This window comes from Ambystoma mexicanum, chromosome 13 (genome assembly GCF_040938575.1).
Source record: "Ambystoma mexicanum isolate Mex_15411 chromosome 13, UKY_AmexF1_1, whole genome shotgun sequence".
Classification (NCBI taxonomy): Eukaryota; Metazoa; Chordata; class Amphibia; order Caudata; family Ambystomatidae; genus Ambystoma; species Ambystoma mexicanum.
The window spans coordinates 793,218,621-793,234,211 of NC_090938.1; the positions used below are offsets into that span (position 1 = coordinate 793,218,621).

The 15,591-nt window shown below is 45.0% G+C and overlaps 1 protein-coding gene across 2 annotated transcripts in view; it reads left to right on the top strand.

Annotated features, from left to right (window-relative positions):
- Positions 1-15,591, top strand: part of CCHCR1 (coiled-coil alpha-helical rod protein 1) — a 166,489-nt gene that overhangs the window by 20,561 nt on the left and 130,337 nt on the right. For both annotated transcript variants that reach the window (XM_069635185.1, XM_069635186.1), the window contains 2 exons: positions 2,171-2,720; positions 5,955-6,130. In XM_069635185.1, the coding sequence (XP_069491286.1) occupies positions 2,171-2,720; positions 5,955-6,130 (726 nt within the window). The remainder of the gene's footprint in view (positions 1-2,170; positions 2,721-5,954; positions 6,131-15,591) is intronic.

A 15,591-nucleotide genomic window follows, 5' to 3' on the forward strand; every position in this document is an offset into this window, starting at 1 on the left:
AATGGTGGGCGCTTTTAAAATGGGCCACTAAAGGTTTATCGGGTACCTGGTTCTTCACACAGGATCTGTGTTCACAGATTCTCTGACGAATGGGTCTCTTCGTCTTGCCCCCTTTCAGCAAAAGTTTTTTATGTCTGTGCTGGAAAGAGACGGTCAGCCCAAGGAAATTAAGCTTTAAAGGCTAAAATGCATGTTTGCAGACACATGAAATGGAGAGAACAAACCATATTGAATATGAGAGAAAGTGTAGTAGTGGATAATTTAGACCACTTGAGTATTAATGCATCCCTGCTGTCTATATTGGTAATAGAGATGAAGTTGTAATAGATGTATCTGATGTATTTTTTGCATAAAAATGTTTTACTTGTTTATGTTCTAAAGTGGAAATGTTTTATTTGTCTTTTAGAAAGATTGTACATTACGGCAAACCGTTAAGTCAAACTAGTCAACCCATACAGTGAACACTTGTATATATTGCTGACTTTGGCAAGATTGGCTGCATGAGCCCGCACAATATAAATTGTGTAATGCCATCATTGCCAAAGAAACCATTGAATATCAGCTATGGGAAACTTATGGTTGCGTGACCCGTGATGGGTGGACCGTGTGGTCTGACAACTGCGCCTAGACTAATAGTCAGGAAAGATTTGACAAGCAACTAAGGTGTGAACCATTGGTGAAGCTAACTAAAGGACTGGTCAAGCGGACACTATAATCTCGCTCATGAACTTATACGCCTATGAACATTTGGTAACAAATTAACTGCTGTAAGTGACTCTTGGAGAAGGGAATCCTGAGAGTTAAAATTGGAGAATCTTTGTTTTGGGGAAGGGAGTCCCAAAACCGCAGTTTTGTATATGAACCTTTGTTGCGTTTCAACTTGGGGAAAGGAGACCCCTCTGATGTGTACTGTGATACTTGCGAATCTACATAAGGTAACCTCAGAGCTTGTCCAGTCCTTGCTGAAAGGAAGTTGCATTGGAACTGTGTTGAACGTGAACCAGAGAACATTTAGAGGAACTTAAATTGCCACTGGTAGTTGTGGAGACAAGCATAGGTTTTGACACACAAATGTTTTGTATTTGGGCTTACTGACAGACTTCCTTTAGATTTCTTTAGGCAGGGAAATCCCACCATAGCCGAGGGTAAATTAGGCGTTAGACCATCCTGATTATTACCAACGTTTGGTTGAACTATATTTTTGTTGTCTGTGTCCTCTCTCTTGATACCATTCCGGTCTCGCACCTGCCAGTACCACTCAATCCAGACTCCAGCAAATTCTTCCCATTTCTCGATCCATACATAGCTCTGCCAGTCACTCTCAATCTTTTTTGATTTTTTTTTTTTGTTATTTAATAAAATTTGACAGATTTTACAGTCGTAAACCATAACAAACATTCACATTGATATTGCATATTGATATTATCACTTTGGCATTCCGAATCCCCATTAACCAATCGTATCCCCAATCCATTCTGCAGGCGTCCGACATAGTATAGTTCTCAATTCCCCTCTTCCCATTTGCACCAGATCTTCCTTGCCTTGTCTGGGGATCCTCTTGCCGTGTGTATACGCTGTTCCATAGATGCGCAGGTGTCTACGTCAGCAACCCATTGTTCAAAAAGAGGACATTTTGTGAGATCCCCATAGCTTCACAATGTTACGTTTAATCAGCCCCGCCATTGTAGATAGGAAGAGCTTCTCGTAGCGAGTAGTAAGTCCATCCCCCAATAATTCCTAACAGCATCTTGGGGTCCATTGGTACCTCGTCCCAGCACTTCTGTTAATTTGTCGCAACATTGCTGCCAAAAGTACTGAATTTGGGGGCATTCCCATAGGATCAGTCACCCTCAATCTTTGATTTCAGCTCCCTTATGTTAGCATGCAATCCACACACATCTCTGCTTCAGTCCTGACCTCAGTCCCCTCATCCCGCTACTTGAACCACATAAAACTCTTCCAGTGTAACTAAATCCTGACCTGAGCACATTCTTCCTCACACGGCTCACCCGGTTCCCCTCAATTCTGATCCAAGCCCCCCATGCCAGCACTTGTTCCACAAACAGCTGTGCCAGCACCCACCCCTTCTCCTGACCCCAGCTCCCTTATCATTCTGTGTGTGCAAGTTCTGCGACATGAGGATGAAGTTTGATTATGTTCTTTGCTCTAGGTCCCTGGATCGAGGCTGTGAGGAAGATCATGCCGCACACAGGCACGCCCTGGACATCTCCAAGCAGGCTGAGATTATCTCTCAGCAGATCCGTGATATCCACCGCCTGGAGGCAGAGAGCAGCGGATTGCGGGCACTGTCTAGTCAGCAGGCCACCCGACTTCAGGAGCGTGAGGAGACCCTGACCCAGCTGCAGGAGGAGCTGAAAGGGCTACGGGTGCAGCTGGAAAGGTTTGATGTGCAGCGGACATTGGAAGCGGAAAAGGTGGCCCTGGCCCACCAAGCCGAGCTGGAACGGGTGCGTCTCCAGGGACAAGTTGACTTGGAGCGACTGAACGGCAGGCTGAGCCAGGAGCTGGATCAAGCGAGGGCAGATGTCGAGGCTCGGCGAATGGAGTTGGAGAAGTCTTCAGAGAGACACAGACTGGAGGTGGCAACGTTGAGTGAGCAGCTACACAATATAGCAGAATTCCGGGAGCGGGACAAGCAGAGACAGGAAGAGATGCTGCAGGAACAGCTTCAGGAGGCCGAAAGGAAGCTTCACTTACAGGTGAGGATGCTCAAATGAAATACAGCACTCCTACTGGGCCTACATCCCACTAAGGCTTTTCTGCTGTACACAGCTCCACTGACCAATGCACTTACAGGGCCTAGCATCATCTGAGCTATGTTTGCCTGTTCTTTTTATTCCCTGGAGCCTAGCCCTGACCATTCCAGTGTGCCCTGAAGCCTATTCTTTCCTAGTCCTGTCGTCAGAGGTGTAGCCAGGATTGTCTAACAAGTGGGGCCTGAAGCTAATGTAGTTGGGCCCACCACAGTGACATTAACATCTGTAAACGCCCACACAGTGCTGCTGAGTGGGCATATACAGATTTTCGGTGGGCTTTGTCCTCTCGGGCCCTACCCTGTCTATGCCTCTCTCTGCTGTCCCCTCAGTCCTAGCCCTGACAATTCCTGTGTGCCCTGGAGCCTATTCCTTCCTAGTCCTGCTGTCCCTGAGTCCTAACCCTTACCATTTCTGTGTGCCCTGGAGCCTAATACTTCCTATTAGCCCTTACCTTTCCCATGTGCCCTGGCGCCTATTCCTTCATAGTCCCGCTGACTCAGAGTTATAGCCCTTAACATTGTGTTCTTGCGACCTAGCCCTGACCACGTCTGCTCTCCCTGAGGCCAAACCTTATCACATTTGTGCTTCACACAGCCTAATAAGCGTGATCTCTTAATACACTCCCTGTGAGCTAGCTCCACCCACTAAGGGGCTTCCTAATGCAATGCAAAGCCACAAATACGCTCCCGGGATCCAGTTCCACCCACTAATACGCTCCATGACAAATGCACTTCTTGAAACCTAGCTCCGCTCACTCCTGCTCCACTTGGCTCCACCCACTGACGTGCTTGTGGAACCCAGTACTGTCCACAAAGACACACATTGAATCCTAGGTCTGTGCACTAATGAGCTCCTCTTGTTGCAAGTCTGTCCACCAGTGCATTCCTCAAGTCCTTGCTTTTCCCACCAACACTCCCCATGCACTAGTACAGTCAGTAACGGTCTCCCCACCCACTAATGCAATCTTTCGCCACGTGAAGCCCTTCGCTAGTAGTTCCAGAGCACACCCGCACCTCCATTGTATTTATGTATTGTAATGGAACATAAAGTGGTCTAGTATAGCGCAACTGCATTGCAGGCTGAATGTACATGATAACTGTTTTCAGGATTTTTCTAAATGGTTTATGGTGGTGACACTGATCCGTACAGTCCTAGGGAAGAACCCAAGATTGTTTTTAGTTGGCAGTGCTGGAGTACCGGGGAAACCGCTGGTCTGGAAGATGGGGGGGGGGGTGCATGTTTGGTAGGGGGTAGAGGGGTTGCAGAGGGAGCTCTCCATTGCTCTACTACAGTTATTGTAGTGATGGGGTGCTAGAAGGTGTTATGCTGTAGTGCGCATGGCAAATCATGTACATAGTGTAAGGTAGGAAGAGATGGACAAGGTTAGCATTATATACATAGATCTAACAAGTGCCGTTACTTGGGGAGAAAGAATATTGTGTTTGACTCTGAACAGTCCTCTGCAAGATTGGTTCCTTCACTGCTGAACAGAAATTGGCTGTTCCAGCATTGGAGGCATTGTGAAAGTGAAAAGACGAGGTGTCCATATACTAGAGGTCATGAGACCATCTACGCTGGGGGGGGTGTCCATTTATGTGGATTAAGAGCATTGTAAGCACTGTAAACCCACACCCTCATTGCATAACTAGATCACCCCTTGTTTTGTGTATTGCTATTCCTTTTAATGTTTTGTGGTGATGTTCATGCCTTTCTAGGCCATGTTATGATTTGCTATATGTGGTTTCAGGATTGTTTGCCCCATCCAATTGTTTTCCCAGATGGCACCCAACACTTCTTCACCCTACCCTTGTGCCTCTTGTTTATTTACTGCCCTCTTCTCTGCGACTAAGCAACTCCCCTCTAAATCTCTCACTAGCTTACACTGCACGCACACATTCCCCACACAAGGCCATCGCAGGCCTAGCCATTACCAGATGAACATTAATCGAGCTACGACTAAGCGATCCACTGTGGACCTATTGCTCTTCCCTCCCCCTACTTCAGCGGGTAACTACCGGCAAACTAAACCCAAGGCTAAGTCTATCCAATCTTGGCCTGTCCTCTTGGCTGAAAATGTCCCACAGTGTCTCTGCCAATCCCGTTAAAGCCCTACGGCACACAGGTTCTGGGAATTTCCAACCTTCACCCCTCAACACCACACATTTTTCCCATGCCTCTCACACTATCTCGCCAGCAACCTCTTCTGCCTGTTTCTTTGCTTACAAAGCCACACGTAGCAAGATTGGCAAACCTGGCAGAAGTTTGCTACATATGACCACTTTACAATATATTACCCCAACAGCTGAACAGTTGTACACAGCTGCTGTGGTTTGAGAGCCTGAGACCCTTGTTCGTTCACTTTGTTCCTCTCGGATTAAATGGCTGATGTAAAAAAACACTCTGCTTCTTCCCGACGCCCTGCTGTGGCTCATGGTGGTACTCTCCATTGCAGAGCTTGGCATGTGTTTTTCCGCCATATCTCTTGATGTCAAGTTCAGTAGGCATTGGCAAAGCGTGTGCTGCTCATCTCTTTAAACATAAGGAGACCTAATGTAACATTGGTGACCAGTTCAATGGGGACACAGTGTTTATTTTATGTTTGCTACTCCAACCACAGTCTTGCCACTGGCATCCTTGTCTGTGCTTTTGGGGTCAGAAGTTAGGCCTGGCCAATGTCGCTACATTTCATACCAGTTGAGAAGGCCAGCAGTGTAGGCAATTTTCCCAGCTCTTCGCAGTGCTGGATGCGTGGCTGTGGGCATTCTGGGATTGTGTGCATCTTTTTTTTATTTTATTTTTTTTATGTAGGGAGACTTTGTGTCTGAGGCATAGACTTGACTTGCTCTATTAACCGAGGTTTGCTGAAGGGACCTCTGAGGTAATGTATATTTAAAAGTATGCTGCATAGGCTTTCTGGACTGTCTATAGAAACTTTTTCTGCTGCCCACCAGAGACACAGGTGCAAGCAAATGGAAACAAATGAAATCCTCATTCCCAAATTGCCCCCTCCCCCGTCCCATCACACACACAAAATAATTGAATGCATGAAATTCTGTGCTTGGGCCATGTGTACTCAGAGCCTGCTGCCTCAGGGACTCACGTTTGACACGCAACTGACATGACTGCCTTGATGGGCGGGTGCCAGAGTCACCCCTTTCTGTCTGGTTTCCTTTGCAGATCACAGCAGCCAGTGAAGCCCACAGCCATGAGGCAGCATCTCTGCGGCAGAATGTACAGGCCCTGGAGAAAGACCTTCAGACGGAGCGGGAGCATGGCCGGAAGGAGGCCACACAGCTGAGGGATGAGCTGCTTGAATGCAATCTGGAAAAAGAGAAGCTGGCTGAGCAGCTGAGGTACCTGTACTTTGTGTCCTCCCACCCCCTGCAATATTATCACAGACAAAATATTAGACCAGCATTACCGTGTGGGAGGGGTGCGGACACACAGGAGATATAGAGTTCCTGGCAGCCCTCCAGATAAGGTGGGTATTGAGCCTTTTTGCACACAGAAATCTTGTCCATAAGGCCCTTTTTAATTCTTCCTTGAGCACAACTTACAAAGGCTATTTATGGCAGCACCCCCATAAATCATGGCGCTCACTAGTGACAGGCTGGCTAGCAGCAGTTTGCAAATCCACTCTTTACTTTAGCAATCCACACAGTCCCTTGAAAGAAGCAACTGGGGTGAGTCCTGGTCTGTTTAATTCTTCTCTTCTGGTAATGATTCTATCAAGATAATACTTTCTGAGTAATGTGAAAGGGAATTTGTGTTTTGTTTACTTAGTTCAACTGCCTGCATTTTGTAGGTTACAGTGTTATTAAATCATCTTGAATCATGAATATGTTTTCACTGTGCTTTAGGACACATGTAGTGTTGTGTAAAAATGAAAATTGTCAGTTTTATAAGAGCCTCCCAGCAAGCAGTTGTGAGAAGGAAAAACCTTTTTAGTGTTCTATAGGAGATGTGTTTTTTTTGTTGTTGTATTTTTATTCTTAAGATTGCTTGTGTTTGCGTGCATGAAAGGGCACTGTACATCGTTTGTTTTCTAAGAGAGCAACAAATCGCTAGGCATGTGGTCTGAACTTTACCTCCCTTTCTGACCACCCACCACAAGCGGGTATAATGGATACAGGTAGAAGCAGCGCTGTATATATTTTCAGTGGCACAGATTGTACCGGCACCTCTCAAAAGGACTGCTATATATTTAGGCAAAGTAGCCTAATTTATTAAACGATCTGCTATACGCATGTCATGGCACAATGCCAAATATTCACAGCAGGGCCTATTGCATCATGCCCAAATTTTTTAGTAGGACTGAATTTCTTAACAGAGCTACTGCTAAGAAAGCACGAACATGTGATGGAATTTTCTATAGTGAGCTAAAGTACTGAACAAGAACAGTGTCTGAGCTCTTCCCACCAACTTCCGACAGTATGAAAAGATGGTATTGCTGTCATATAATTCAATCCCTTCTACTCGGTCTTGCACTTTTCAAAACATCTGCTTCGCCTATATCTGATTACCGAGTCGCACAGCCAAAACTATAGCATGTTTCAAAGCCTCATTATGAATCTCTTGGATAGTCCAAAAAGGCTCGGAGCTTTTGACAAGCCATTTATGTCCGGTAAGCCTCAGATGGAACTGCCAGTGCACTAACCCTATGTGCCTTTCAGTGTGACCAGCCTGTTTGTCAATAACCCTGCTGCAGAGATTATTATATGGCATTTATAACGCGCCCGTACACCAGTGTTTCAACTAACCTGTTAGTTCAAATCCTGTTGATGGCTGAGTTAATGAGTCTGCATCAGAGATATGCATTTAAAATATAGTTAACCTTCAATTGTAACAGAGTTGACTTAACTTTTGACTTAACAAAAGGACTACTAAATGTTCAGTGATTCAGAACACACACATTTCATCCGGGGTGCTCTACTTGTAATGGCTCGGAACACACGCCTCACCAGGGCTGCTATAGCTGTGATGGCTCAGAAGTAGAACATGCACATCCCACGAGGACCACTATGTTTGTTTAGTATTTGTTTAGTATTTATTATGCGCGCCGGACCCGAAGGTATCAGGGCGCAGGCAGTAAGAAGTCATACAACTTAGTACATAGTTACTTTGGTTACAAGATAATGGCATTTGAGGAAGAAACCACTAGTTTAGTAAACATGGTGTAAATACATATAGTGATCGGTGGTGGGACATAACAGTCAATATTAGATCTAATGTACAAATGTTTGCATATGAGATCAAATTCAGTGAGTTCAATTTTCAACAATCGCTAGGAGTCATTTAATTAAATTTTGTCTGAATTTAGTAAAGGTTTGGTCCATTCTGAGTGTGTTGGGCAGTGAGTCCCATAGTTCAGCTGCTTTAACTGGGAAGCTGGTACCTCTGATAGTGGATGGTTTAAAACGAGGCACCTGAAGGCAGTTGGAGTTGGCTCTTCTCATGGGTCTAGTAGAGGTTTTTATAGAGAATCTTTCTATTGGGTATCGAGGGGCTTTTATGAATGAGGGATGTTATTTTTAGTTTTATTTTCTCCAGTGTTGAGAACCACTTGTGTTTTCTTCTGGTTTCAGAGATATGTTCTTTCATGGAAATATTGAGTGCCGCTCTAAGGGCATTGTTTTGGAGAGTCTGTATTTTGTTAGTGATATATTTGTTTGCTCCAATGTAGAGGGCATTACAATAGTCTAATCTGGATAGGATGAGAGCTCTTGGGGGTCATGCAGCTGTTTGCTGAGAGGAAGTGTTTGCTAGCTCTAATTAGTTTGCATGTACAAGCTGTAGAAGAGGCTAGGGAGTTTACCTGTTTTGTGAATGATCGTGTAGAGTCTCAGTAAAAACCTAGTGTTTTTACTTCGTTGGCAACCTTAATAAGGTTCCCATCAATGATGAATGATGAGTAGTTTGTACCAAGTCTAGTGAGTAGAGGTGCGGATCCCAGGATGAGGAGCTCTGTTTTATCATCGTTTAGCAGAGGCCGTGAGTGGCCATCCAAGTCTGAACGATGCTGTAAATTCTATTCACCAATGCTGAATCCTTGCAATAGTCCCCGGTAAGTGATAGGAGGATCTGGGTATCATCTGCATAGTTAGTGTAGGTGATACCCAGACGGTCCAACTCATCAAACAGGGGCTTGGTGAATATATTATTATACAGGTTTGGAGAGACACAGGAGCCATGGGGAACCCCACACGTGATGGGGATAGGGTCCGCAGCTGCTGAAAGTGAGAAGACCCTCATGGTTCGGTCACTTAGAAAGGATTGTATCCATGTTATGGCCTCGCTGGTGAAATGGATAGCTGAGTCCAGGTGGCTACAAAGGACATTATGGTCCACCATGTGGAAGGCCACCGACAGGTCCAGGAGGAGGAGTAATCCAACCTTTCCATTGTCTCTTAGTTTGTCTGTTTGGGCTTTAAGAGCGATGAGAGCGGTTTCTGTGCCATGTAGTGGCCGGAAGCCAGGTTGGCGAGAGCCTAGTAGTTGATTGAGTTCTAGGAAGTGCTGGATTTGGATATATGCTACCTTATCTAAACTTCAACAGGAATGGCACCGTAGTGTTGGGCCTGTAATTAGTCGGTATGGCCGGGTCAAGCGTTTGTTTTTTAAGAAGAGGGAGTACCCAGGAGTCTTTCAGATTGTTGGGTATCATGCTGGATGTGCAAGAGGCATTCATTAGTTTGGTGATGAAAGGTGACAAGTCCCTGGCAGCGTCCTTGATAAATTGTGCTGGGTATTGGTCACCTTTGCAGTTGGATGGTTTAAGACCCAATATAACTTTCTCGACCTCTGTAATGGAGACTTTAGAGAAGTGAAATTGGGAGACATGGTTATTTTTGGGTGGATTAGTTTTATTTGGTAATGGAGTGGTGATGGTTGGAGAAGCTTTTTTTGTGCTGTTTTATTTTGAAGGTTAGCCACTTTGTTTGCTAGTGCGTGCTGGATATCGGAGCGCCAAGTTTTATCTTTGACACAGTTGTTTTGGGCTGTGATGGGGTTTTCTAATTCTTTCAGTATCGTAAAAAGTTTCTTCGTGCTCGAGTTAGCTTGCGAGATTCTAGCGTAAGTATCTCGCTTTGCCAAAAGTATATCCTTCTTGTATTGGGATGAGATTTGTATGAGCTTAGATTTGTTCTCTTGGGTAGGATGGAGTTTCCAGGTAGTTTCGCATTTTCTTTTGTCTAATCTTAGCGTTTTTAGGTGAGGGGTGAACCAGTTGTTGAGGTGGTTTTTGGGCTTACTATTTCTAAGTTTTAGTGGGGCGATGATGTCGAGAGTAGTGGTCATAGCTTTTTTATACTCTTCAACAAGGGCGCTATGGTCCAAATTGTCCAGTAGGGAGTTGAGGGTGGGTAGAATACCAGGGAGTAGTTTTTATGGAGTGATGATTTTGTTATTTCTTGAAGGTGCCGGGAGGGCAAGAGGTGTCTGTTTGGTAGATCTACTAGATGCTATTGTAAACGATATGAGATAGTGGTCTGTCCAAATTTGAGGTGAGACAGAGGTAATGGAGACTTTACAGTTGTGATCTGCAACCCAGTCAAGAGTTCTCCCTTTATTGTGGGTTGGATCGTTTACTCTCTGGGAGAAGCCGAGTTCTGACACAGTGTTGGCTGCTGCGTAGAATGTTGGTCATTAACATCATTAAAGCCTATGTTGAAGTCTCCTAGCAGCAGTGTTTGGGAGGTATCTTTTAGATTTTCCTATAGGATTGTGGACAGGTCTTCAATGAACGTATTAATGGGGCCTAGGGGTCTATATATTAGGTGGATGTTCAGGGTTTGCGAGTTGGCTGTCAGTATTTTAATTGACATCACTTTGCAAGAGTTAATGTTAGGTGAAGGGGAGATTCTCATAGAAAGATCAGTTTTAGCAATGATGGCTAGTCCACCACCTCTGGCCTCACTTATGTCCGCTCTGAGGACAGTGTAGTTATTTGGGACCGCTGTGACAGTGCAGGGCCTGCAGCCTCGTGGAGCCAAGATTCTGTGACTTCAATAAAATCGTAATCCTCTGATAGGATGGTCTCTGCTATTTCAGTGGCGTGCGCGATTAAAGATCTAGCATTTATTAGGGCTCCTTTAAGCTTAGGGATGGCTTTTTCTAAGGGAGGGAAAGTGGATCTGTCTAGATTGGTGATGTTCGGAGTTCTCATTGTTTTAGTTTGGAGTTTGTTTTTGCTGCTATTAGTAGTGTGACTGAACTTAGGTGAGCGTTTGTGGCATCTTACTCTCGTGTCTAATGAGTGGGTTGTATATTCTAGGTAGACGTGCTCCGAGTCTAGCATTTATAATTGTAGTGTTGCATGGGTTCGAGAAAAGAGGTCCATTAGGCATAAATGCTGGTGAATTAGGCGACAAGGTCTGGTTGTCTGGTAACCTTTCCTTCCTAGATAGTGTTGCCATTGTGTAGAGTGACATTACCATGTATGTGGCGCATAGGTAAACTGGGTTAGCCAGTAGGTACATAGTGTATTGATGTAGTGTGTAATGTGAGACACAATGACTAAGCCATGACAGTACTACCTTTTGTATAAGAGAAAGTCCAACACTGTGGTAGACAGGGCAATCTATCGTTAGCTATGCAAGTAATTTGGGTATCTAGAATTTCATACACAATGACATTGGCATCAATTGGTAGTTAACATTGTACTAGGGATTCGTGTTTCCTAAGGAGTTATAAACATAGGCTTGGTATAGAGTTAAGGCATTAGGATCATTTGCATTGGTATACGTAAGTATTATCATAACATGTCCGTGCCATTTGATGGTTTGTCAAGCATACAACCAGTGGTACAAATGGTATGAATTGCCTGGTCATTGAATATATAGTGATGGGTCACCCCAGCCAGGAGCTTAGAACTTAGGAACTTAGCCAATTAGCATAGGAACTGCGTATAGTAGTTTCTTGGAGGGTGGTGGGGGTCACTGAGCTTGTAAGGTATCGATAAGGGATTGGCAACCACATGAACATAAACTCAGCGGATTAATAGTCTGTTAATGTTAAAGGACAATTGTACCGCGCACTATAACCGCCGGAGTGGTCCCCTGGTGCTCTGGCGGCTCTGAAAGAGGAGGGGAGGTTGAGTTAGTGGGAGGAAGCAGGAAAAGTGCAAGAGAGCAGTGATGTGCTGTTGGCGGCCTCAGCCCGGTGGGTCCGTTGGTTGGGCCTGGGGGGGTTTGCGGCCGGTAGTCGTCGTGTACTGTTGTGCAAGACTGTGTGTTTTTGTTTTGTTGTTGCAATGTAGTGAAGTTTGTGAGGTTTGTTGTGCTGTAGGTTTTGGTTGTGTTTGGTTTGGAGTTTGAGAGGTGTATGCAGAAAGGGAAATTGTTAGTAGGGTTGGTTAGTTTGCGTCTCTATCCTGAATTGAGGCGCTCGCCTTGCGTAGTCTCCCTTGATGCGGCTCTGTCTTGATCTGGGTCCGACTGGTATACAAGGTTCCTTACTCCTCTGGCCTCCACCTCTAACATGCTCTCTCATAGCTCCCCTTATCCTCCCTTCATACTCCTGTGGCCAGTGCACCTGCCAATGTCAACCTCTCGGGTAGTGTGGTGATTGCCAATATCTTGACAATTCCACACTACTGTGGTACCTGGCTGTAACTAACGGGCGGGCAAACGTGTTGGTGGGATTGTCTGGGGTAGTTGACTGTCTACGTGCGTGCTGCCTGTGTTCCAGTCTATCTGGTGTCACCTGTCCAGGTGCCGTGGGAGCTACCCTCTCGGGTCGGGGTTGTCCGTGTCCTTTCCGGTTTAGTCATCCTTTTTCCGGTTTTGGTTTTCAGATTTAGTCTGTGGTGTTGAAGAGCCAGGTTTTTAGTGATTTCCTGAATTTTAGGTGATCTTCAGTGTTTCTTATTTCTTTTGGGATGTTGTTCCAGGTTTTTACGGCTAAGTGGTAGAAGGAGGTGCCTCCAAGTTTTTTCTTAAGGTATGGTTTGAGTTCCAGTCGGATTTCCTTGCTTGATCGGAGGGGTCTCGTTGGTTTGTAGACTGTTATTTTCTTTTGTAGGAATTCTGCTCCTTGTCCTCTGATTGCCCTGTGCGTTATGCACATTGTTTTGAAGGTGATGCAATGTTTTACTGGGAGCCAGTGTAGTGTTTTTAGGGCTGGAGTGATGTGGTCTCTTCTGGATAGTTTGAGGAGTAGTCTTGCTGCTGCATTTTTGATCTGTTGCAGTTTCTTGAGGAGGTATTCTGGTATTCCGAGGTAGAGGCTGTTTGCATAGTCAATTTTTGACATGATTAGGGCGACGATAGTGAGTGTTTTGTGCGTGAAGGAGAGGAAAGGTAGAATTCTTCCTGCCGTGTGGAGGAGAAAAAAGCATTTCTTCACTGTTGCATTTATTTGTGGTTCCAGGGTTAGGGTGCTGTCCATTAGGACTCCCAGATTTTTTACTACCTTCGATGGTGTTGGTGTGTTTCCCATTTCCGTAGGCCATGGGATGGTGGTTTCATTCTCTTGGTCTTTGGATACGCTCATGATTTCTGTCTTTCCTGGGTTGATTTTTAGGTTGTTGGCATCCATCCATTTGAAGACTTCTTTTAGACAGTCAATTAGGGTTGAATGGTCGGCATTGGTGTCTTTTTGATTTTGTAGATGATCTGAGTGTTGTCTGCGTAGTTGTAACATGTAATGTTGTATTGTTTTGAAGATTCTGATGACCGGAGTCTGATAGATGTTGAAATATAGTGGAGATGGTGAGGATCCTTGTGGCACTCCACAGTCGTTAACTCGTGGAGTGGATTTGAAAGGTTTGATCCATACTGTTTCTGTTTTTCTGCTAGGAATGATTTAGTCCAGCGTAGTGCTGTGTCTATTATGCCTATGTCTTCTAGTCTTTTGGTCAGGGTGTCGTGGCTAACTGTGTCAAAGGCTGCCGAGAGGTCGAGCAGAATAAGGCCTGAGGTAGTGTTTGAGTCTGCGTTAGTTTTGAGGTCGTCCAAGATGGATAGTAGTGCTGTTTCCGTTCCTCTCGCTGGTCTGAAACCGATTTTGAGCTTGGTCCAGCAGGTGGTGTTTTTCTACGTGTTCTTGGGTTAGTTTATATACGTAGGTTTCTAGAAGTTTTGCTGGGTAGGGGATGTTAGAGATCGGCCTGTAGTTGGAAAGGTCATCTACGTCACCACTTGTGTTTTTCAAGAGTGGCTTGATGTATGCTGATTTGAAGATCTTCGGTACAGTCCCTGTTGATACTGATAGATTTAGAAGGTTTCTGTAGTGTTCTGCTGGCGATCCTTGTGCGAGGATGGATTTGTAGATGTCTGGGGGACAGGGGTTCAGGGGTGATCCCGCTTTCTTGCTTCGTTTTACCAGCATTGCGAATGCCTCTGCTGATATTTCAGGAATGCTTTGGAGTTTGTGCTGTGGTTCCGTGTAAGGTTTGTTGGGTTGTATGTTGTGGTTGGTTGGTCGCTTTTGTATGGGTGTTTTCGCAGCCTGGTGGGTTTCTCATTTCTTCAATGATGCTAAACATTTCTTTTTGTGTGTTGGTGGCATTGTTGATTCTGTCATCGTAATGTCTTCTCTTTGCCTTTTGAATTTCCTTCTTGTATGCAGGGGTATTTGTTTCTGGTACAGTGTTTTTTTCCCCTCGGTTGTATTCTTTCCTCCATTCCAATTCCATCTTTTTGTTTTCCTTTTTCATGGTGTTTAATAGTGGGGTGAACCATTTTGCCAATGCCCTTTTTTTTTTGTTGATGGGGTGAACGTTTTTTCTGGGGCGATCTTGTCTATTGTATCTGCGATCCATTTGTGCAGTATCTCTGCTTTCCCGTCTAGGTCAGCTAGCTCCAGTTCTGTAGTTGAAGGTTTCGTTAATTCCAGTTGTTCGACTAGGTTGCTTTCTTTGACGTGTTTCCAGTTTCTTTTGGTGGTGGTTGTGAGTTTCGGATGTTGGATGTAGGCTTGGGTAGGCGGAGTGATCACGAATGGGATGATGAGATGGTCGCTCAACAGTATTTGTAATGGAGGTGCCGTGGTGATGAGTTTTTCTTTGGCGAAAATTGCGTCTAGGGTGTGTCCTGCCGAGTGCGTTGCTCCTTTGACTAGTTGTCATAGTTTCATGGTGTTGAGTTGTTCAATTAATGAGTTTTGTGAGTTGGCGTGGCTGTCTTCAAACCAGATGTTGAAGTCCCCCAGGATGATTAGGTGTTCGTGGTTGATGGCTAAATTGGTGATCGCGTCTATGACGTTATCGACGAATGTTGCGTCATATGTCGCCGGTTTGTATACCAGGATGAATGTGATGTTGGTTTTTGGGCTCGCCGTTAGGTGTATTACCATGGTTTCGCAGTTGAGGATGTTGAGTGGTTCGTCAGTTTTTATTTTCAGGTGTTCTTTGAATGCTATAGCGATACCTCCTCCTTTTCTGTTTTTTCTGTTTATTTTTCAGGCTTTTGAAGTCAGTCGGAAGGCAGCTTTGGAGTGTGATTTTGTAGTTGTCGTCCAGCCGTGTTTCTGTGATGAACAAGATGTCAATGCCGTTGTCGTCGAGTAGGTCAAAGATCTCTGAGTGTTTTGACATGGAGCTTGCGTTTATTAGATTGCAGTGAAGTTTGGAGGTGTTGTTTGGTTTGGGCTTTGTCGAGGTTGTCTTCTGCTCGGTGTTGAGATTTCCTTCCTGGTCGGTCACTTGTTGGGCTGTGGGATTCGGGTTGTCAGCGTCTTCGAAGAGTTCTTCTAGGTTTTGTCTTGGGTTTTTTGTGTTTTCATCGGTTTCGTCTTCCGGGAGTTGTGGTTGTTGATCGGAAGTTCCTCTTGCTTTGGTGATGTAGGGGGTTATTGCATCGGTCGTCTGTTT